The sequence below is a fragment of the Antechinus flavipes genome, chromosome 1, assembly GCF_016432865.1.
Source record: "Antechinus flavipes isolate AdamAnt ecotype Samford, QLD, Australia chromosome 1, AdamAnt_v2, whole genome shotgun sequence".
Classification (NCBI taxonomy): Eukaryota; Metazoa; Chordata; class Mammalia; order Dasyuromorphia; family Dasyuridae; genus Antechinus; species Antechinus flavipes.
The window spans coordinates 311,728,644-311,753,378 of NC_067398.1; the positions used below are offsets into that span (position 1 = coordinate 311,728,644).

Sequence of the window (24,735 nt, forward strand, 5' to 3'; positions counted from 1 at the left end):
TTCAAGAAAAATGTCCTGGAGTGATAGAACAGGAGGAGAAAGTAGAAATAGAAAAAATTCATCGATCACCACTTCACTGAGACATTTTATAGAAAACACATAGGAATATTATTTGAAATTTCAAAACCGCCATCAAAAAGAAAATTTTGCAAGAAACAAGAAAAAAAAATTCAGAAACACTGAAGCTACAATTTGAATTGTATAGGACTTATTAACAGCCACAATAAAAGACTGCAGATCCTGGAATCCTGTCTACTGATATCAAAAGAACTAGGCCTACAGCTAAAAATATTATATCCAGTAAAATTATCTAGAATATTGAATGAGAAAAATGAACATTCAATAAACTTTCAGATTTCCAGGACTTTCTATCAACCAAACCCAAACTTAATAAAAAATTTAACATAACCTATACTGAATTACTTGCTATCTAGGGGAGAGAGTAGGTGAGGAGGAAGGGAAAAACATTTGGAACATAAGGTTTTACAAGGATGAATATTGAAAACTATCTTTGCATATATTTTGAAAAATAAAAAGTTATTATTTAAAAAATAAAAGAAAACATAAAAATAACTGGACTATCTGAAAGCTATGATAAAAAAAAAATCTTGACAAAATAATACGAGAAGTGGGGCAGAGCCGAGATGGCGGAGAGGACACACGCTTCATTCTAAGCTCCCTTTGTATCCTTATTACTAATTACCAAATTCAGCCTCTGAAAAATAGTGCTGGATGGCTAAAATCCACAAATACTGTGAGTACAACAAATTACCAGCTGGAAATAATTTGGAAGATCACCAGAAAAGATCTGTGTTGATCAGGCAGGAGGAGGCCAGCACAGGCAGGGAGGCAGAATGCGAAGGCTAGCAGGCTGAGCAGAATGGGGGTTGGGGATGGTCTCCACAGGTGGAGATTTTGCAGGGAAGACTCTACCACAGGTTGGCTGCTCTGCTTTGGTTGCAAAGCAATAGATCAGCAGAGAAGTTACACAAACGCCAAAGGTAGAGTGTATCCCAAAACCCCAGAGCTTAACAAGATCCGGCTACACCCACCCAGCACCAGAAGTGACTCAGCACAGACCACAGCACATGTGCAGCTGCATTCTACAGCACGGGGTTTTTGCCCAGGCCAGTGACACTTCTGCACAGCAGGGGGGCTCTGCGTGGGGCAGCCACACATCTGCACAGTGGAGGTGGGGGGGAGTCTGCCCAGAATTGCCATAGCATGGCCTCTCTTCCCAAGGCAGTGACACTTTTGCTGCAGAACTCTTCCCAGGGCACTTCCACAACTTAGCCACTCTTTGCAGCCCATTTTCAGGACAGTTACTGTCCATCTATCTCTGTTATGTAGAGGAAGCTAATAACCTTCTTACCTTGAAGGCAGACCCTAAGGACTTTTAAAAAAAATGAGTAAAAAAGCCAAGCAAACTCTGACCATCAATAGCTTCTACAGAAAGAGAACAGGTTTCCAGCCTCGAGGAGACTAATAGCAGACAGGCTTCAGGCAAAACCCCAAGGGGCATGTAACCTGGTCCCCATCACACAAGACTCTCCTAGAAGAAATTATAAAAGATCTTAAAAGAGAGCTAGAAGAAGAATGGGGAAAGGAAAGTAAAACTTTGCAAGAGGATTTGGAAAAGGCATATAACTCATTAAAAGACAGATTTGATAAAGTGGAAAAAGAAAACAACTCCCTGAAATGTGAACTGGAAAAAGTAAAGAACTCCCAGGGAAACAGAATTTGTGAATCAGAAAAGATAAAGAACTCCCAGAAAAGTAGGATTTGTGAATTGGAAAAAGAAAATAACTCAGTAAAAAAAAATTAATGAAATGGAAAAAAATTCCATGGACCAAAACAAAAATTCAATTGGACACATACAAAAAGAAGTAAAAAAAAGCTAATGAAGAAAATAACTCATTAAAAATCAGAACTGAACAAATAGAAATGAATGATTCATTGAGACATCAAGAATCAGTCAAGCAAAACCAAAAAAATGAGAAAAAATAGGAAAAAATGTTAAATATCTACTTGGAAAAACAACAGACCTGGAAAATAGATCTAGGAGAGATAATCTGAGGATTATTGGACTTCCTGAAAATTATGATTAAAAAAAAGAGCCTAGACACTATTTTACAGGAAATCATCAAAAATAACTGCACAGATGTAATAGAATCAGAAGGTAAAATAGGCATTGAAAGAATTCATCAAACATCTTCTGAAAGAGAACCCGAAATAAAAGCTCTGAGGAATACTGTGGCTAAATTTCAGAACTATCAGACTAAGGAAAAAATATTACAAGCAGCCAGAAAAAAACAACTCAAATACTGAGGAGCCACAATAAGGATCACTTAGGATCTAGCTCCTTCCACGTTAAAGGATGGAAGGGCCTGGAATCTGATATTCCCAAAGGCAAAGGAACTTGGAATGCAGCCAAGAATAAACTACCCAGCTAAGCTGAGCATTTTCTTCCAGAAGAAGATGGGCATTTAATGAAACAGGTGAATTTCATTTATTCTTAATGAAAAAACTAGAACTAAACTTCCACTCCCCTGCCTCCACCCACCAAAATCGTCATTTCCTATACAACACATCAGGACTTGCACAAAGAGTGGGTGGGGGCCATTCTTTCTCCAAGCTTATATATTAATAGAATATGGTCCAATTACTATTTAGCCTCATGTGCTTGGGACCTCAGTGCATCAACTCAAGCCTCAGTCCATTACACTAAACAAAAAATTTGACCTCCAAATATAGGACTCAAGAGAAGCATAAAAGATAAAAAGAACTCTAAAGAACTGTATTTCTGGAGACTTCCGGCCAAGATGGCGGAGAGGAGGCACACAGCCGTGTAAGCTCCGCATTTTCTCTCAAAATCCATTTCATTACAAGCCTCTGAATTAATGCTTCACTGAAAAAAAAAATCCACAAATAGTTACTAAGAGAAGACATCCTTGAAATTCGCCAGGAAAGTTTGTCTTTGATTCTTCTCTGACAAAATGAGCAAAAAATTGAAAAGGACCTTAACCCTTGACAGCTTCTATACGGATAGAGAGCAGACTCTAAACCCTGAGGAGACTAAAAACAGACTGTCTCCAGGTGAATCCCCAAAGGAGGAGATCATCTGTTCCTCAGCACAGATGAATCTCATAGAAGAAATTAAAAAGGCTCTCACGAGAGAACTAGAAGAAAAATGGGAAAAGGAAAAGGAGGCTTGGCAAGAGAGTCTGGAGCAGTCATCCCACTCATTTAAAGACAGAGTGGATAAAGAAATAAAATCCTTGAAAAATAGGATTAGTGAACTGGAAACAGAAAATAGCTCTCTAAAAAATAAAATTGGTGAAATGGAAAAAAATTCCATAGAACAAAAGAACTCAATTTTGGACAATTAGAAAAAGATATTTAAAAAGTGAGTGAAGAAAATACTTCATTGAAAATCAGAATTGAACAAATCGAATTGAATATCTCAAGGAGACAAGAAGAATCAGTCAAGCAAATCCAAAAAAACAATGGAAAAGAATGTGAAATACCTTCTTGGGAAAACAACAGACCTGGAAAGCAGATCCAGGAGAGACAATCTGAGAATCACTGGACTCCCAGAAAAGTATGATGAAAAAAAGGGCCTGTACACTATTTTCCAGGAAATTATCAAAGAGAACTGCCAAGAAGTCATAGAAACAGAGGGTAAAATAGACATTGAAAGAATTCATCGATCACCTACTGAAAGGGATCCTAAAATCAAAACACCAAGAAATATAGTGGCCAAATGCCAGCACCCTCAGATGAAGGAAAAAATACTGCAAGCGGCTGGAAAAACCCAATTCAAGTATCGAGGAGCCACAATAAGGATCACCCAGGATCTAGCAGCATCCACATTAAAGGATTGCAGGGCCTGGAATATGATATTCCGAAAGACTAAGAAACTTGATATGCAACCAAAAATAACTTTCCCCTTACCCAACAAACAAACAAAAGTTTGTTAAGTAAAGAACTTAACAAAAAGTTTGATCTACAAATATAGAACTCAAGAGAAATCTAAAAAAGTAAAGATTAATCTTGGGAACTATATTTCTGCTATAAATATATATAAAGAATACATGTATACCTTGTTCTAGAAACTAGATGTGGAAAGGACATTGTACCAGAAAAAGGGTAAAGTGGGGGTACTACATCTCATGAAGAGGCAAAGGAAACCTATTATATCTGAGAGAAAGAATGGAGGGGGATGAATATAGTGGGTATCTTACTGCCTTCAGAATTAGTTTTAAGAGACAAATTTTAGATATATTCAATTTATGGTGAAACTTCTCTGACCTCATTGAAAAGTGAGAAGGGAAAAGTGAAAAGGGAAGGAATAAGCTAAGCGGAAGGGAATATGGAAACTGTGAGGGAAAGTGGTAAGATAGGGGGAGGAACTCTAAGGCGGGGGGAGGGATACTAAAAAGGGAGAGCTGTGAGAAGCAAGTGGTGCTCACAAGCTTAATATTAGGAAGGAGGGTAAGGGGGAAAGAAGGGAGAAAAGCATAAACAGGGGTTAACAAGATGGCAAGTAATATAGAATTGGTCATTTTAACTATAAATGTGAATGGGGTAAACTCCCCCATAAAGAGGAAGCGGTTAGCAGAATGGATTAAAAGCCAGAATCCTACAATATGTTGTTTACAGGAAACACACCTGAAGCTGGGAGATACATGCAGGTTAAAGGTAAAAGGTTGGAGCAAAATCTACTATGCTTCAGGTAAAGTCAAAAAAGCAGGGGTAGCCATCCTGATTCAGATCAAGCTAAAGCAAAAATTGATCTAATTAAAAGAGATAAGGAAGGGTACTATATCTTGCTAAAGGGTAGCATAGATAATGAAGCAATATCAATATTAAACATATATGCGCCAAGTGGTGTAGCATCTAAATTCTTAAAAGATAAATTAAGAGAGTTGCAAGAAGAAATAGACAGCAAAACTATAATAGTGGGAGATCTCAACCTTGCACTCTCAGAATTAGATAAATCAAACCACAAAATAAATAAGAAAGAAGTCAAAGAGGTAAATAGAATACTAGAAAAATTAGATATGATAGATCACTGGAGAAAATGTAATGGAGACAGAAAGGAGTACACTTTCTTTTCAGCAGTTCATGGAACCTATACAAAAATTGACCATATATTAGGACATAAAAACCTCAAACTCAAATGCAGTAAGGCAGAAATAGTAAATGCATCCTTTTCAGACCACGCTGCAATGAAAATTACATTCAACAAAAAGCCAGGGGAAAGTATACCAAAAAATAATTGGAAACTAAATAATCTCATACTAAAGAATGATTGGGTGAAACAGCAAATCATAAACATAATTAATAACTTTACCCAAGAAAACGATAATAATGAGACATCATACCAAAATGTATGGGATGCAGCCAAAGTGGTAATAAGGGGAAATTTCATATCTCTAGAAGCCTATTTGCATAAAATAGAGAAAGAGAAGGTCAATGAATTGGGCTTGCAACTAAAAATGCTAGAAAAGGAACAATTTAAAAACCCCCAGTCAAACACTAAACTTGAAATTCTAAAAATAAAAGGAGAGATCAATAAAATTGAAAGTAAAAAACTATTGAATTAATTAATAAAACTAAGAATTGGTTCTATGAAAAAAACCAACAAAATAGACAAACCCTTAGTAAATCTGATTAATAAAAGGACAGAGGAAAATCAAATTGTTAGTCTTAAAAATGAAAAGGGAGAACTTGCCACTAACGAAGAGGAAATTAGAGCAATAATTAGGAGTTACTTTGCCCAACTTTATGCCAATAAATTCGACAACTTAAATGAAATAGAAGAATACCTCCAAAAATATAGCTTGCCCAAACTAACAGAGGAAGAAGTAAATATCCTAAACAGTCCCATCTCAGAAAAAGAAATAGAACAAACTATCAACCAACTCCCTAAGAAAAAATCCCCAGGACCAGATGGATTTACATGTGAATTCTACCAAATATTTAAAGAACAATTAACTCCAATGCTAAATAAACTATTTGAAAAAATAGGGATTGAAGGAGTCCTACCAAACTCCTTTTATGACACAGACATGGTACTGATACCTAAACCAGGTAGGTTGAAAACAGAGAAAGAAAATTATAGATCAATCTCCCTAATGAATATTGATGCTAAAATCTTAAATAAAATATTAGCAAAAAGATTACAGAAAATCATCCCCGGAATAATACACTATGACCAAGTAGGATTTATACCAGGAATGCAGGGCTGATTCAATATTAGGAAAACTATTAGCATAATCGACTATATCAGTAACCAAACAAACAAAAACCATATGATCATCTCAATAGATGCAGAAAAAGCATTTGATAAAATCCAACATCCATTCCTAATAAAAACACTTGAGAGCATAGGAATAAACGGACTTTTCCTTAAAATAGTCAGGAGCATCTATTTAAAACTGTCAGTAAGCATCATATGCAATGGGGAAAAACTGGAACCTTTCCCAGTAAGATCTGGAGTGAAGCAAGGTTGCCCACTATCACCATTATTATTCAATATTGTATTAGAAACACTAGCTTCTGCAATAAGAGTCGAGAAAGAGATTAAAGGAATTAGAATAGGCAATGAGGAAACCAAACTATCACTCTTTGCAGATGATATGATGGTATACCTAGAGAACCCCAGAGATTCTACTAAAAAGCTATTAGAAATAATTCATAATTTTAGCAAAGTAGCAGGATACAAAATAAATCCCCATAAATCCTCAGCATTTTTATACATCACCAACAAAACCCAACAGCAAGAGATACAAAGAGAAATTCCATTCAGAATAACTGTTGATAGCATAAAATATTTGGGAATCTATCTACCAAAGGAAAGTCAGGAATTATATGAGCAAAATTACAAAAAATTTTCCACACAAATCAAGTGAGACTTAAATAATTGGAAAAATATTAAGTGCTCTTGGATAGGCCGAGTGAATATAATAAAGATGACAATACTCCCTAAACTAATCTATTTATTTAGTGCCATACCAATCAGACTTCCAAGAAAATATTTTAATGATCTAGAAAAAATAACAACAAAATTCATATGGAACAATAAAAAGTCGAGAATCTCAAGGGAATTAATGAAAAAAAAAATCAAATGAAGGTGGCCTGGCTGTACCTGATCTAAAATTATATTATAAAGCAGCAGTCACCAAAACCATTTGGTATTGGCTAAGAAATAGATTAGTTGATCAGTGGAATAGGTTAGATTAACAGGACAAAACAGTCAATCACTATAGCAATCTAGTGTTTGACAAACCCAAAGATCCTAACTTTGGGGATAAGAATTCATTATTTGATAAAAACTGCTGGGATAATTGGAAATTAGTATGGCAGAAATTAGGCATGGACTCACACTTAACACTTAACAATGAGTGATTCAGACTAGTTCCAGTGTTCTTATGATGAAGAAAGCCATCTGCGCTCAAAAGAGAGGAGTGTGGGAACTGAATGTGGTTCACAAATAACATTCTCACTCTTTTTTGTTGTTTTTTGCTTGCATTTTATTTCACTTCTTGTTTTTAACTGTTTAAATGGATTTTTATTGTGTGGCATGATAATTGTATAAACATAAACATATGTTGGATTTAACGTATATTTCTACCATGTTTAACATATATTGGACTACTTGCCATCTAGGGGATGGCATAGAAGAAACAGAAGGGGAATTGAAATACAAGGTTTTGCAAGGGCTAATGTTGAAGAACTGTTCATGCATATGTTTTGAAAAATAAAAAACTTTAATAAAAAATGTTTGTGGCAGCCCTTTTTATAGTGGGAAGAAACTGGAAACTGAGTGGATGCCCATAAGTTGGAGAATGGCTAAATAAGTTATAGTATATGAATGTTATGGAATATTATTATTTTATATGAAACGATCAGGAGGATGATTTTAAAGATGCCTGGAGAGACTTAACATTAACTGATGCTAAGTGAAATGAGTAGAACCAGGAGATTATATACAGCAACAAGATTATATGATTATCAATTCTGATAGATGTAGCTCTCTTCAATAATGAGATGATTGATACCAGTTTGCATGATCTTGTGATGAAGAAAGCCATCTACACCCAGAGAGAGGACTGTGGGGATTGAGTGTGGATCACAGCATTCTCACTCTTTTTGTTGTTTGTTTGCATTTTATTTTCTTTCTCATTTTTTCCTGTTTGATCTGATTTTGCTTGTGGAGCAAGATAATTGTATAAATATGTATGCATATGTATTGGTCAACTTGCTCTCTGGGGGAGGTGGTGGGAGGAAGAAGGGAAAAAATTGAAACACAAGGTTTTGCAATTGTCAATGCTGAAAAATTACCCATGCATGTATCTTGTAAATAAAAAGCTATAAAAAATAAATATGTATGCATATATTGGATTTAGCATCTATTTCTACCATGTTTAACATATTACTTGCCATCTAGGGAAGGGGGTAGGAGAAAGGGAGGGACAATTGGAACACAAGGTTTTGCAAGGATTAATGTTGAAAAATTATTCATGTATATGTTTTGAAAATAAAAAGTTTTAATTAAAAAATATTTAGAGCAATGGCATCATTTCAATGGCAACATTAGAGAAGCAGTGTCATACAGTAGAAAGAGCATTAAGCCAAAAACCAAAAGATAGTTCCATTATTTTCTGATTCTTATGATCTATATTACTTAGAGCAAATCATTTAACTTTTGTATTCTTCAATTTCTTAATCAGTAAAATGGAAATAGTAATGTCTATCTCTTATACTTCATCAGGCTAAATAAAAACCAAATGAAATGAATATGAAAGCATTTTGAAAATTAGGTTTTACATACACAAGAGGCATTAATAATAATATTACTATTATTGTTTCTCCATGTAAACCCTACTCTAATGTTTTATTATATTATTGAGGTAACACTCTGCAATTGAAGACTATGCTGATTCAAGGCTTTATTTAGTTGCAAAGGTTTCCAGTATAGAGAACATTAACTGAAATTGTGAGTCTTAGTTTCCTTATCTGTAGAATAAATGAAATAACACTTGCACTATTCTACTTCACAGGCTTGTAGTAAGAAAATCCTTTTTAAACCTTAAAGCACTATCATTATTATGATTTCAGTAATGGATTCTCTGTCTCACTGTCTCTGTCTTTGTCTCTGTCTCTGTCTCCTCTGAAGACAGTGTAGGTTTAAAGAATTTCATTACCAAAAGGTTCATTGACAGTTGGTTGTTGTTTTCAGCCAGAAAAAAATCATTAAGGCATGCAAAAGAGTTAATATCAGGAAATATTGTGACTATACTGAAGAAATCAAAGATCCTTTAAATGTAGTGCTGAAATAAGTATAGTTATTGTTGTTAATAACTCACATTTGTATGTCAGTCTAAGATTTATAAAGAACCATACAAGTAGGTAATCTCTAAATGTGACACTTTGAAGGATGAAGTCATTTGAACATATAAGTTCTGGTGTGTTATGGAAGATTCAGTCTCATTGCTTTACAGTACCATACTGTACATGTTTCAGATAAAGATTGGATAAAAGATTGCTAAAATACGATGAGACGTAATAAGCTGCTCTAAGAAATTAATATGTTTAGGGAAGCATTTAAATTGTGAGAAACTATCAAGCAGAGTACTCTTGAACCATCTCCCGATGTCTCCACAATAGATAGGATCTTTAACTGGAGAGATTTTTAATTGGAGGGACTGATTTTGAGAACTCAAAGCTTGGCCCCATGAACTTTTTTACTGATTGTATAACCTCGCATCCCAGCCCTTCTCTTACCTTCCACTTTCTCTTCTGACATCACTGTGTGACAGAGCGAGAGGCAGAGAAAAAAAAGGTGGACCATTATATCTCCTTTTTTTACTGCTTCTACCAAAGTCTTGTCATAAAATGAAAACCTGGGATCAGCCAGTTTATTGTAGGAGAAGTCAACTTTCTCTGTTTCCTACAACACAAGGCAAAAACAATCATTCCAGCAGCTACTGTTAAGCTCTTTTAGGGAAATGTCTGGATTCTTTAGTTGATCTAGGTACTCTGGTTTTTAGATCTGTGGAGATATTTCCTACCGGGTTCTCTTACCATTTTCTAAGTCTTATAGTTCAATTATAGTGCCCTGCTTTATCATCCCACTGTTTCAGGGACCTGGTAAACCTTTTAACTTTTCATTACATCCCATCCTGCCTCTATCAGAACTCATTCTAGTAACCATTTCTTGTCTCTCTTTTGCATTTTCAATCTTTCCTTCTCTACCAGACCCTTTCCTTCTACAAGATTTTCTCGCTACCAAAAATTTTAACTGCTATCCCTTGAGCTGCTATCTTGTCACTCTCCTTCCCATTAGGTTTTTTTTTTAAGAAAGAATAATCACTACAACTACTTTTTGATCCATTCACTCCTCCACCCTTTATGCCCACTATAAAAAACACTCGAAGAACCACTGATTATCTTAATCAACATATCCCAAGACTTTCTTAGTCTTCATTCTTTGCACTCTTTGCAGCATTTGTCACTGGTGAACACTTCTCTCTTTCATTAAGTTGTTCCACTAGGTTTATTCTCCTCCTTCCCTTTCTGATCACTTTTTCTGGTTCCTCACTCATGAAATATAAGTTTTCATTTTAATCCTGTGTTTGGCCTTTTCTCCACTGTCATATAGTCTTCTTCAGAGATCATTCATCCCCTAAACTTCAGCTATATCTCAATCTGTATTCCTTGCCTTGGCCTCTCTTGAATTTCAGCTCTACAAATGAGCCTGCCTGCTGGACAGCTCCACTGGATATACTGTCTGGTGATAGCTCAAATTCACCATGATTTAATCAGAATTAATCTTTTCTCCACAAATCAGCTTCACTTTACTTCGTTATTACTCACAACAATGTCATTAAGCTTAAACATCTAGAATTATGATTTTTGTCTTTTCCTCACTTTTGTTCCATATACATTTCCATCTTTGTATGTTTTTTTCATGCTTTTTCCCATTTGAAATGCCTTTCTTCCCCACCCATTCAAATGCTATTAATCTTTTAGGACACAGTTCATATTTTAACTCCTCCTTTCTTGATCACTTAGATCCACAGAGTTGTTTCTATTTCTAACTTCTAACATTGTCTATACTATTATATATAATAATATGTTATCTTTTATTATTATTTAACTATTTGCTGTGAATAACTCTCTTTTCTCCAGATTATAATCTTTGTTAGAAGATACTTTTTCTTTTTTTCTGTTTTATGCATGGGACACATTTATTGACTTGCAATAAAATACTAATCTCTTCTTTTTTTTCCCTTTTTGGAATATTTTGGGGATATGTATAATCATGTCACAAGGCCTTTGGTGGCAGGGATTAATGAGATCCAATCTCATTATCAAGGGATCTAGTGTCAGGGGGGTAGGTCATCATTAGGAAGACAAAGTGGTATGTGTGTGCCCATGTCGTGTAGTGGGACAGGTACCCATTTCAGGGAGTAGGACTGTGTCAGGGGGTCATTTTGTAATATGTTGGCACAGGCCTTGAAATTTACATGTGAATTTCTCCAGGAACCATGATGTCATCTCTCACCTCTGTGATTTCCATCTTTTGTCCAGTCATATCGTAGACATCACCTGTTGAGAAATGGACTTTGGATGTCATTCTGACCCAGAGTTATATGCCAGACATCTTGCAACCCAGCCCAAGTATCTAATCAAAAAATCAAGTAACAATGTGTTACAAATTGCCTGAAGGAGGATAAACAAATCTAAAAGAGAACCTGTAAGCCTCTACACATGATTCTTTCATTCCTAGATCTTGAAGTGCTTCATTCACACTTAAACCTCACTTAAAAATTGATTCCTTTTTCTCCCTTCCTAAAGTCTGGTCTATTATATCCTGTTTTCTAGGGCCCCCAAATTGGGGCGACAAAACATATCGTGCTTTCTAGAGCCCCCATGCCGGGGTGGTTAAAATATACCTTCTTAGTAGAGAAGTGATGAGTGAGACTCCCGAGGATGGTGGGAAAATGGAGTTCATTTATTTCAAGGGCTTTCCCCTTTTTATAATGTTACAAAAACAACTCTGAGCATGTAGAGTCACATAAACAACTTGTTATTGTAGTTTGCCACCTGCTATTCCTCTGCTTCAATCTTAACACAGGTTATCACTGCCCCCTGACTTCTCAGGAAGGCTGAGAGCCCTTACGGGAGATGGGGAGCTGAGCCAGACATTGTCAGCAGGTTCCCTCTGGGCCGAAAGGTCTTATACCTTACCCAGAGTTCCCCCACTGATTGTGACCCTCTATACTGGTCATTAATTGGAGGAGGAGAATGAGGGCCCCAGTTCTGCTTCTTTAAGTGAAAGTGAATGAACAACTGGGAAATAGGTGGCGCCAGTAGCATGTTTTTTAGTAACTGTAGAATATGCATTAGATCAATTCTTAGGGACGATTCAGACAATATAGGAATGCAATGGAGGAGATGGCTTCCCAAGTTTGTTCTAATTTTATCATCTTATGTTTCCCTAACTAAGAAAGTTTAGGTTAGTAACTATACATTGAGTAAAGATGCCACAAAGATACAACTCTGAATAGGATTAATCTATAGAATTTATTAGTGATTTAGGTCTTCAAAGGGGTTACAAGTATTCAGAGGAGGAGTGTAGCTAGTACACAAACAATCTGGTATAAATGCTAAAATTCTGGACTTAAAATAATAAATAATTGACTTCAAATCTGGCCTGTCCTTTTTTTGGTCATTTTTTTTCATAAGCTGCATAAGTATGGAAATTATAAAAGGGGGATAACAACTGCAGTCACTTATATCACAGGGCTATATCCAGGCTTATATAAAACAATGTATGTAAAACATTTTTGTTCAGTTATTTTTCAATTGTGTCTAATTCTTCATGACCCCATTTGGGGTTTTCTTGGCAAAGATTTTCTTCTCCACTTCCTTCTCCAGCTCATTTTACAGATGAGGAAACTGAGGCAAACAAAATTAAGTGACTTGCCCAGGATCATACAATTAATAAGTGTCTGAGGACAGATCTGAACTCAGGAAGATGAATTTGAATCTGACTCTAGGCTAGGCACTCTATCGACTGCACCACCAGAACTTTATAAACTTCAAGAAGTCGTATAATAAAAGTTATTATTATTTTCTTGAGAGGCAATCTAGTGTAGTGGAAGAGCATGGACTTGGAATCAAAAGAATTTGAGTTCAAATCCCACTTCAAATCCCAGCCTAATAGTTGTGTGACCATAGATGAGTTATCTTTGATGACACTTCTGAATTTCATTTCCTCATGTGTAAAGAAGGAGATAATAATACCTTTAGTATCTAGCTCAAAGAGTTATAAAGATTTGATAATTTAATAATAATGATGATGATATATTTGTGGTATTTTGCAAACCATATATAATTATTAGATATATTCAGAACAAAGCAGAATTATAGCAGCATAAGGGAAATATGAAACATGCAAATCTAGAAATAGTTCCATTCCAAATGTTCAATGGTCTATTTGTGCCCAATTCATGGTAGATCCTTTTGAGTTCATACAGGACAGAGTAACCACATACTGTACCTCAATCTCAACATTGTAATGTCATTGGTCCTTTTTGAGTATAAAAAACAATGACCCATGACTAATTAGGTGACAAGTCTAGATGTTCTCTGTGATGCAGATGGGTCTCATATTCATTACAATAATATCTCCTGACTCTTCATCCATCTTAATAATAATAACAATCATTTATAGTGCCTTAAAAATTTGCAAAGCATTTGACATACTTTATTTTATTTGATCTTCATGAAAATCATGAGAGTTAGATAATGCAAGTATTATTATTCAACCTCTGATTCTGTCTGAGACATTAACTAAAGAAAATACTTATTTCTCTCAAAATATGTACACACCTTGGCCAAAAATGATCCATCAGAGGCAATCAGTACAAGATCTAGATTGGTAGGAATACAAGAAAATATTGGAATGCTCTGATTTGTGCCTATTCTCTTGTCTTTTTTTTTTTTTTAATATAAGGTCTTCCCCTTCCTACTAAAAAGGCCATTGTTCATAGACATTTAAAGAAAGGAGCCTTACATGCCTTACACACACACATGCACACACACACACATACACACATACACACACATTTTATATCTATATATTTTGGAAATATAGAATGATCACAAAAGCCACAATTTATGAAATCAAGCAATAATGTCAGAATCACTGATCCTCTTCCTACCTTCCCATACTGTTCCCTTTTAGTGGCTTCCCCCAGGACTTAGTCCATGGAGAAATTCAGAGAAGGGTGGCTGTAGGGATGTGTCTTCTTTGCCACATGAAAGGATCAAAGCTAGAGCTAGATTTCGTTTGGAGCACATGCAATCATTTAAATTTACTGAGTTTAGGCTTGGATGATTTATAAAGAATAGTAATATCATGCCAGATTTTTATCATACCCAACAATAACTTGGTAACAAATGTTTTCTGATAGAAAGTAAGTTGTGTATACCGTATGACCGCCCATTAATGGAACACTTGATGAAAACCATGATATTCTGAGTCAGTGTCCCCGTCTTGTCAGAGAACACATATTGGATCTGGCCTAGTTCCTCATTCAGAGTTGTGGTATGGGCCTGGGCTGGTGTGTTATATGGGATGTAAAACATTTTTCGGTCCCAGTTGATGTAGAAGCTGTTGCCCAATCGTATTATCTCTACACTGTGGAGAAATGAAGAGAGAGAACTCTGGTCAGTGTGGGATGGAAAGTCCTGCTCCATGGCGATAGCAGAGGAGGCACATGTAAGACCCAGGGAAATCTAAGCCTGCTCAACAAAAACTCAGAGAAATGTCCAAATCCAACAAAATCTCTAGAAATAACATGAAAAATGAAATTAATTTGAGAACCAATGAGAAAAATGAGAAAAAACCTATATAATTCAATATTCTGCACTATAAGAGAAACAAAAGAAAAACTCCAACAATGTGCAATACCTAGATCTCCAAGGGATGTTGAACGAGAAGCTTAAGTGGATAAATAAATAAGTGCTAAATAACAAAAAGTTATAATTCACTCCAAAAACTTTTGGGAAAAATTATAAAGAAACTTACTTTAATAGTTCAAGAATCTGTGATTTCATTGATATATGTTCCCTTTCATTGACCCAGATTGCAAAATATCTATGCCTTAGATGGTCTTCAAGAATTGCTATGACTGAAAAGTTTATCACCAAGGAATCAGTCTAGTGATGAGACTCTCTGAATCTAGTTAGGCTGGTCCTCAGACAACATAATCTGTCAAAAGACTTATACAAAAAGTCTTCCCAGTTTGGTAGAACCTTACATAACTTCATGTCAGTGGCATAATCCTTTGAGAACTCAGTCATCTCCATGCCACAATATTTTTTCTTTAATTTAATATTTGATGGAGGAAAGGGAAAATGGTGTAGGAGAACTAAAGATAATTGGAATCAGCAAAAGACAGAATGAAGAAATTGAGTAAAGAACAACAAAAATTAAGGGAAATTTTAGCAAGCTGGCCAAAAAAGTAGTTGTGACTAAGTCCAGCTTTCCTGTACCACCTCAAAACAAAGACATATAAATCTTGAAATAAAATAATAACAACAACAAAGAAATGATGAGGGAAAAAAATCCTTACAAGACAAAATCTCATAGGAAATCCAACAGAAGAAAAAATGGAATTCCAATGCAATGAATAAATACTACAGAGTTAAATTAAGAAAAAATCTCAAGAAGAACAGATCATGGCTATTATGATAACTATACCTCTAGAAGACAGAATGGACATCCATACTGCAAGAATCCCCAGAATAGTTTAAAATTTGCTCAAGGAAGAATTTTAAAAGAACACAATAATTGAAAAGGCAAAACAGATGGTGGAAAATATCAATGAAGGAGTATACCTTTTAAAAAGTAAGAATAGTTAAAGGAGGAAAAACAATTCACATATGTAAGAAATAAATAAAACAAAATTATAAAAGAATGGCAAGAAACCCAAAAGATGAGTTAAACATTATATAGCCCAAAGCCCAACTGCAAGGCTGTTAGAATATGGCATATGATTAGATTTTAAAGGATTTTAGAGAGAAAGAATACTTCTGGAGCAAAAATAAATGAGGAGGCCAGAGAACATAGTCTGGTTTGTCTGGAACATGGTACACATATTAGAGTAGTATGACATAAATCTGGAAAGATAAGGTAGTGCCAACTTTGAGATGATCTGAATGCCAGGCAAAGGAAAATGAATTTTACTTGGTAGGCAGTAGGGAGCCCCTGAGAGTTCTGAGAAAAAATGACATAATCATATCTCTTCCTGAGGAAGAATAACCTGGCATGGTATGGAGAATGGCACTGAACAAGGAAAAGGAAGACAGGAAGAATTACTGGGAATATAAAGGAGGGGACAGACATAAGACACATTTTGAGATGTAATAAGACTTGATAAGATGGTATTAGTATTGTAATTAGGAGCACACTAAAACTGTAAGAGGCAGGTGGATTGTTTGGTGAATAATAATAATGTCCCTCTGCCATGTGTGAATGCTATAGCTGGAAGATATTTAAGGAAAAAGAAGGAAAGCTACGATTTCCAGTGGCTGTCATCCTTAGTATGACTCTGTAAGCAGTGTTTGACAGTGTAAAGAGTTGACCTAAGAAATATGTAGAGAAGAATATTGCTAAAGCTGGGTGAGTATCCTAAGGAATATTTCATTTTACACTAATTTTGTGAACTCCATTAGTGCACTGACCTATGGGGAAGACAGTTGTGAAGTGAGCATGAGAAGGAATGAGAATGTAAATGTAAATGCAGGAGCAGGAGTGGTTTATAAGAGAAACAGAAAACTAAATCATCTGAGTGTTGTTGGCCTGGGGCTGGGAATAAGGAAGCCACTGGGAATTTGAGATGGGAAATCTTTTGGAATGGCTGCTAATATACAAAATCATTAATAGTAGAGAAAAATCATTAAGGGGAAGTAAGAGACCACATGGAATTATGCAGTATAAATTTATGAGTAAAATGAAATCAGCTCAGTTTTTTATTAGGTGATTATTAAGAATCTAAGATCAGGGTAGCAGAATCAGATATAGACTATCTCAGTCAAAGGATAAAGGGATTCCAGGAGGGAGACTCAGATGTTGTTTGGGAAAGTCAATGAGAGGGTCTTAATGACACCGGATAAGTAATCTAGACCTCTGGTCCTTACTGAGGCAGTCTCCAGTCCCACTGAAGAAGGGGGACTGCCAATCTGGTAAATCAGGCTATTGCCTGGAGAGACAGATAGGGTTACCCTGCTGTGAGCAAGACACCAAATACAAGGTGCTTCTGTTCTTAAAGCCCAGGTTCAGAATGGCACAAGAAGTTTGGACAGTACTCTCTGTACTCCAGGAGCAGAGCTCAACCTTAAAAGTCACAAAATAGGAAGGAAGAAAGGAAGGGAAAAAAAAAGGAAGGAAGGAAGGAAAGAAGGAAGGAAGGAAGGAAGGGAGGGAGGGAGGAAGAAAGGAATGAAGGAAGAAAGGAAGGAAGGAAAGGAAAGAATGGGAGGAATGGGAGGAATGGAAAGAATGGGAAGGAAGAAAATGAGAAAGAAACAGAAATGAACCTTAACCATTGAAAGCTACTATGGAGACAGGGAAGACTAAAATATCAACTCAGAAGAGAACAAAATGCCCACATGGGAAATCTTAAAGGATGACATGAATTGGTCTCAAGCCCAAAAAGACTTCTTGGAGATGCTCATAAAGGATTTTAAAAGGCAAATAAGATAGGTAGAAGAGGAATTGGGAAAAGAAACAAGAGATATGCAAGACAGAGTCAACAGCTTGGAAAAGGAAGGACAAAAATTGACTGAAGAAAACAATTCCTTAAAAAACACAATTGGCCAAATGTAAAAAAAAAAAAATCCACTTAAGAAAATAACACTTTAAAAAACCAAATTAATCAAATTGAAAAAAAATACAAAAACTAACTAAAGAAAATCATACATTAAAAACCGGGCAAAGGGAAGCTAATGACTCTATGAGACATTACAAATTAGTCAAACAAACTAAATAGAATGAAAAATGGAGAAAATATAAAATACCTCATTGGAAAAACAACCTATCTGGAAAATAGATCCACGAGAGACAATTTAAAACTCATTGGTCTTCCAGAAGGCCAGGACCAAAAAAAAAAGACCTCAGATAGCATTCTTCAAGAGATCATCAAGGAAAATTCCATTGATACACTAGAATCAGAGGACAAAATATTCACTGAAAGACTCCATTTGATCACCTCTGGAAAAAGATCCCACAAGGAAAACCCCAAGAAACATTATTGTAAAATTCTAGAAGTATAATCTCAAGGAAAAAATATTGCAAGCTGTCAGAAAAAAATTTCAAGTATCAAGGAGCCACAGTCTGGCACCTTTAAAATAAAGGCTCAGAGGGCCTGGAATATCGTATTCTGGAAGGCAAAGGACCTGGGATTACAATCAGAATTAACTTTCTCAATGAGACTGAGTATCATCTTTTAGGGAGGAGATTAATCTTCAATAAAGTAAGGCATTTTCAATTATTATTAAATTTTATTTATTTTATTATTTATTATTAAATTAAATTATTATTATTTTAAAAATTTAAAAACTATTAAAAAGACCAGAACCAAACAGAACATTTGATCTTCAAACACAGGACTCAATAGAAGAAAATTAAAACAACACTGAAATTTATAAAAAGGTAAACAGGAAAGAAAAAACACATTATTTAAAGATTAAATTGTTTACAAACCTAGAGAGCAAAATGATACTTGTAACTCTTGAAAATGGTATCTTTTATTAGGGCAGTTAGAGAGGGCATACATAGACAAAGAATGTGGGTATAAATTGACTTTGATGTGATGACATTAAAGAAAAAGACATGAAGGGGTGGAAAAAGGATTGTACTGTGAAAAGAGTAAGGGAGGGGAGGTAAAATGGGATAAATTTGGTTATATGAGGAGGCACAAAAGGGAAAGAAGGAAAATAACTGTAGATAAAATGAACTATTTGGGTGTCTACCTGCCAAGAAAAAACCCAGGAACTAAATGAACACAATTGCAAAACACTTTTCATACAAACAATTAGAAAAATACCAATTGGTCATGGATAGGCTGAGCTAATATAATAAAAATGACAAGTATACCAAACTGGCAAAAATTATTTTATAGAGCTGGAAAATTAGTAACAAAATTCATCTGGAAGAACAAAAGGTTAAGAATATCAAGAATGAAAAAATATAAAGAGAAAATATTTAGTGGTACAAGACCTAAAACTCTATTATAAAGCAGAAGTCATCAAAACCATATGGTACTGGCTAAGAAATAGAGTGATGCATTACTAAGTTAGATACACATGACATAATAATATATGTCTAAATCCCAAAATTCTAACTTCTGGGATAAGAACTCACTATTTCACAACAATTGCTGGGAAAATGGAAAATAATGTCAGAAACTTGGCACAGACTTATATCTCATACCTCATACCAAAATAAAGTCAAAATGGGTACATAATTTAAGTGTAAAAAGTGATATAATAAGTAAATTAGGAAGGCAAGGGATAATTTATATCAGATCTTAGGAAAAGGGAGGAATTTATGGCCAAAGAAGAACTGGACAACATTATGAAATGCAAAATGGACAACTTTGATTACATTAACCTAAAAAAATTTTTCACAGACAAAACCAATGCATTCAAGATTAGAGGGAAGCAGAAAATTGAGGAAAAAATTTTATAGCCAGTGTCTCTTATAAAGGCCTCATTTCTAAAGTATATAAAGAACTGAATCAAATTATAAGAGTAGAAGTCATTCCCCAATTTGTAAAGGGTCAAAGAATATGAACAGACAATTTTCAGATAAAGAAATTAAAGTCATCTATAGTCATATGAAAAAATGCTCTAAATCACTATTGATTAGAGAAATGCAAAATTAAAACAACACTGAGGTACCACCTCACAACTCAACTTAAGATTGGCTAAGATAACAGGAAAAGATAATGATAAATGTTGAAGAGGATGTAGGAAAACTGGGACACTAATGTATTGTTGATGGAATTGTGAAATGTTCCAACCATTCTGGCGAACAATTTGAAACTATGGTCAAAGGGCTAAAGTGCATATCCTTTGATCCAGCAGTGTTTTTGCTAAGCTTATGTCTCAGAGATCTTAAAGAAAGGAAAGGGACCCACATGTGCAAAGATGTTTGTGGCAGCCCTTTTTGTAGTGGAAAAGAATTGGAAAATGATTAGATGCCCTTCAATTGAGGAATGGCTGAATACGTTATGGTATATGAAAGTAATGGAATATTATATTATTCTATAAAAATGATAAACAGGTTGATTTTAGAAATGCTTGGAAAGATTTACATGAACTGATGGTGAGTGAAACAAGTAGAACCAGGAATACATTGTACACAGTAACAGCAAGAAGGTGAGATGATCAATTATGAAGGGTTTGGTTCTTCTCAGTGATTCAGTGATCCAAAGCAATCCCAACAAACTTTGGATGGAAAGCCATCTGCATCTAGAGAGAGAACTACGGAGAATGACTATAAATTCACAATGCTATATTCAGTTTTTTTTCTTTTTCTTCTGTTTTTTTTTTCTCTCATGGTTTTCCCCTTCTGTTTGGATTTTTCTTTCCCAATATGATTCATAAGAAAATGTATTAAAAAATGAATATACATATTTATATTTTATTTAATTTATACTTTAATATATTTAACATGTAGTGGGCAACCTGCCATCTGGGGGAGGGGATGGGGGGAAGGAGGGAAAAAATTGGAACAAAAGGTTTGGCAATTGTCAATGCTATAAAATTACCCATGCATATAACTTGTAAATAAAGCCATAATAAAAAAATGAATATATATGCATAACCAAAATGTTTTTACATGTAATTGGGGGAAATAAAAATTAAAAAAAATTCATCTTCTGTGAATTTCTCTATTACTTCTCCTTCCTGTTTAGGACAGGAGTAGTTTCTGTGCTCAGCAGAGGGTCAGGTAGGAGATAATGAGATTAAAAAACAGATTTCATGATGAGCAGGCTGATTTCAGAAAAGCTAGGAAAGACTTACATGAAGTGAAGTTAGCAGAACCAGGAGAATGTTTTACACAGTATCAGCAAGATCAACCTGTGATGGTCTTGGCTCTTCTAAGCAATATGGGTAATATAAGACAATTTTAATAAACTTGGAATGGAAAATGCCATTCACTTTCAGAGAGAGAGAGAGAGAGAGAGAGAGAGAGAGAGAGAGAGAATTATGAATGTAGAGCAAAGCATAGTATTTTTACCTTTTTTTGTTTGCGTGTTTGCTTTTTCTTTTTCATGATTTTCTCCCTTTTGGTCTTATTTCTCTTGCACAACATAACAAATATGGAAATATGTTTAAAAGGATTATACTTATTTAACCTATATGAGATTGCCTGCTATCCTGGGAGAGAGAGAAGTAAAAGAGAGAAGGAAAAATTCTGGAACACACAAGTCTTACAAAAATGAATGTTGAAAAATATTTTTATATGTATTTGGAAAAATAAAATACTATTGAGAAAAAGAAGAAAATAGATTTCAAGATTCAGAATCTTATTGGTAGTTAATCCATTAAAAAAGGTGAGGTAGTAAGTCTGACAATGCTAGGGAAGGAGGTCTTTAAAACTAAGGAATATGAGAAACTTTGTAGTCAGGTTCTGATAATGATCCTCCATTATGAATACTGAAGTCCTTGAGGATGATGACAGGATGATTGTAGGCCAAGTGCTAAAGTCTTTGAAGAAGTGCTCTGTGGAGATTTGATTGGCAGATAACAGCAATGGGGATTGAGAAGGATGGTATAAATAAAAATAAATTGCATGGACTGGTGGGAGATGGGATGCCTACGAATTCAGATGCATATATGAACTAAAGCTGGATGAGGAGGTTAAGCTCATACGCTGGAGGCCTTTCAAAGCCAGGCTGGAGAATTTACATTTTATTTTTGAGGCAATATAAAATTGCCTCTATAAGGATTTTGAGCACTGCCAGATTTGTACCTTAGAGAGATGATTTTGATTATTCTCATTATCTCCTACCTGAGCCTGTGCTGAGCACAGAAACCACTCCTGTCCTAAACAGGAAGGAGAAGTAATAGAGAAATTCACAGAAGATGAATTTTTTAAAATTTTATTGTCTCCAATTATATGTGAAAACATTTTAGTTATGCATGTACATTCATTTTAAAAATATATTTTCTTTATGAATTAGAGATATGGAATAGAGATATGGATTAGAGATGTGGAAGACTGAAGGTGACTACACTAGTCCAGGGGAGAAGTGATAGTTCATAGTGCTAATTCTGTGAATAGAGAAAAGGGGAAAGACACAAGAAATATTTTAGAAGTGAAATTAAAAAAATATGGCATTGAAGAAAAAGGAAGATTAAAGGATCACTCTCAGGTTAGCAGCCTGTGTTTTTTAACTCAGGGCAAAAGGTGGGGCTCTCCACAGAAATGGGAGGTCTGAAGAAGGAGTTTAGGTTGAGAGAACGAGTTTTGTTTTTACACCTGCTAAGTGTGAGGTGTTGATGAGATGTTCAGGTAGAGATGCCCAGCAAGTAAATGACAGGATAGAACTGAAGTTCAAGAGAGAAGTTAGGACTGGATATGTCCATTTGGGAGTCATTTGCATATTGATGACAGTTTAAACCATAGGAATTAATGAGTTTACTAGGACAGAGTCTTAGAGGACATGCATGTAAAAGGGATGAAGAAGAAAGAGGATAGTAAACAAAGGTACTGATAAGAAGGAACCTGAAAGGCAAGGAGTGCCATCAAATAGTGGCCACTGGTATTTCCATGATGTTCTGAGCTTCATAAAACATTTCATATACATGAACTCATTTGATCCTCACAAGATTCTTATAAGTGCCATTATTATCTGTAACTTACGTGGAGAAATTGAGATTCAGAAAGGTTGTATTTAGCCCCCAGGAAATCTTCCTAAGTCCAAACCCAATGCGTTATCCATCATGCTATGATGCTTTTCTAGAAGCCAGAGAAGGAAATTACATGGAGAAGGAGGGTGTGATCACTATCAGAAATCTGAAAAGAGGAGAAGGATGAGGCCTGAGTAAGATTAAACAGTTAAGAATTTGTAATCTTTGAGCAGGAAGTTTCAATAGAGTGGTGAGGAAATAGAAGAAGTGTGAATAGATGAACTGAGAAGAGATAGGATAATATCTTTTTTTTTTTTTTTAGAAAAATCCTAATGGAATTTTATTTTTTATTTTTATTTTATTTTATAATAACTTTTTATTGACAGAATCCATGCCAGGGTAATTTTTTACAACATTATCCCTTGCACTCACTTCTGTTCCTATTTTTCCCCTCCCTCCCTCCACCCTCTCCCCTAGATGGCAAGCAGTCCTTTACATGTTAAATATGTTGCAGTATATCCTAGATACAATATATGTGTGCAGAACTGAACAGTTCTCTTGTTGCACAGGGAGAATTGGATTCAGAAGGTAAAAATAACCCGGGAAGAAAAACAAAAATGCAAATAGTTTACATTCATTTCCCAGTGTTCTTTCTTTGGGTGTAGCTGCTTCTGTCCATCACTGATCAATTGAAACTGAATTAGGTCTCTTTGTCAAAGAAATCCATTTCCATCAAAATACATCCTCATACAGTATCGTTGTTGAGGTATATAATGATCTCCTGGTTCTGCCCATTTCACTTAGCATCAGTCCATGTAGGTCTCTCCAAGCCTCTCTGTATTCATCCTGCTGGTCATTCCTTACAGAGCAATAATATTCCATAACATTCATATATCACAATTTACTCAGCCATTCTCCAATTGATGGGCATCCATTCATTTTCCAGCTTCTAGCCACTACAAACAGGGCTGCCACAAACATTTTGGCACATACAGGTCCCTTTCCCTTCTTTAGTATCTCTTTGGGATATAAACCCAGAAGTAACACTGCTGGATCTTCAAAGGGTATGCACAGTTTGGTAACATTTTGGTCATAATTCCAGATTGCTCTCCAGAATGGTTGGATTCGTTCACAACTCCACCAACAGGAATTGTGAACACATCCAGCCATTCTGGAGAGCAATCTGGATTATGCCCCAAAAGTTATCAAACTGTGCATATCCTTTGATCCAGCAGTGTTTCTACTGGGCTTATACCCCAAAGAGATACTAAAGAAAGGAAAGGGACCTGTATGTGCCAAAATGTTTGTGACAGCCCTATTTGTAGTGGCTAGAAGCTGGAAAATGAAAGGATGTCCATCAATTGGAGAATGGCTGGGTAAATTGTGGTATATGAATGTTATGGAATATTATTGTTCTGTAAGGAATGACCAGCAGGATAAATACAGAGAGGCCTGGCGAGACTTACATGAACTGATGCTAACTGAAATGAGCAGAACCAGGAGATCATTATATACCTCAACAACGATACTGTTTGAGGATGTATTCTGATGGAAGTGGATCTCTTCGATAAAGAGAGCTTTAATTGATCAAAGATGGACAGAAGCAGCTACACCCAGAGAAAGAACACTGGGAAATGAATATAAACTGCTTGCATTTTTGTTTTTCTTCCCGGGTTATTTATACCTTCTGAATTCAATTCTCCCTGTGCAACAAGAAAACTGTTCGATTCTGCACACATATATTGTATCTAGGATATACTGTAACCTATTCAACATGTAAAGGACTGC

The 24,735-nt window shown here is 35.3% G+C and overlaps 1 protein-coding gene across 1 annotated transcript in view; it reads right to left on the reverse strand.

Annotated features, from left to right (window-relative positions):
* The window catches only part of LOC127545473 (phospholipid-transporting ATPase FetA-like), a 99,786-nt gene that overhangs the window by 29,304 nt on the left and 45,747 nt on the right, over positions 1-24,735 (reverse strand). The window contains exon 11 of the mRNA XM_051972788.1: positions 14,469-14,719. Coding sequence (XP_051828748.1) covers positions 14,469-14,719 — 251 coding nt within the window. The remainder of the gene's footprint in view (positions 1-14,468; positions 14,720-24,735) is intronic.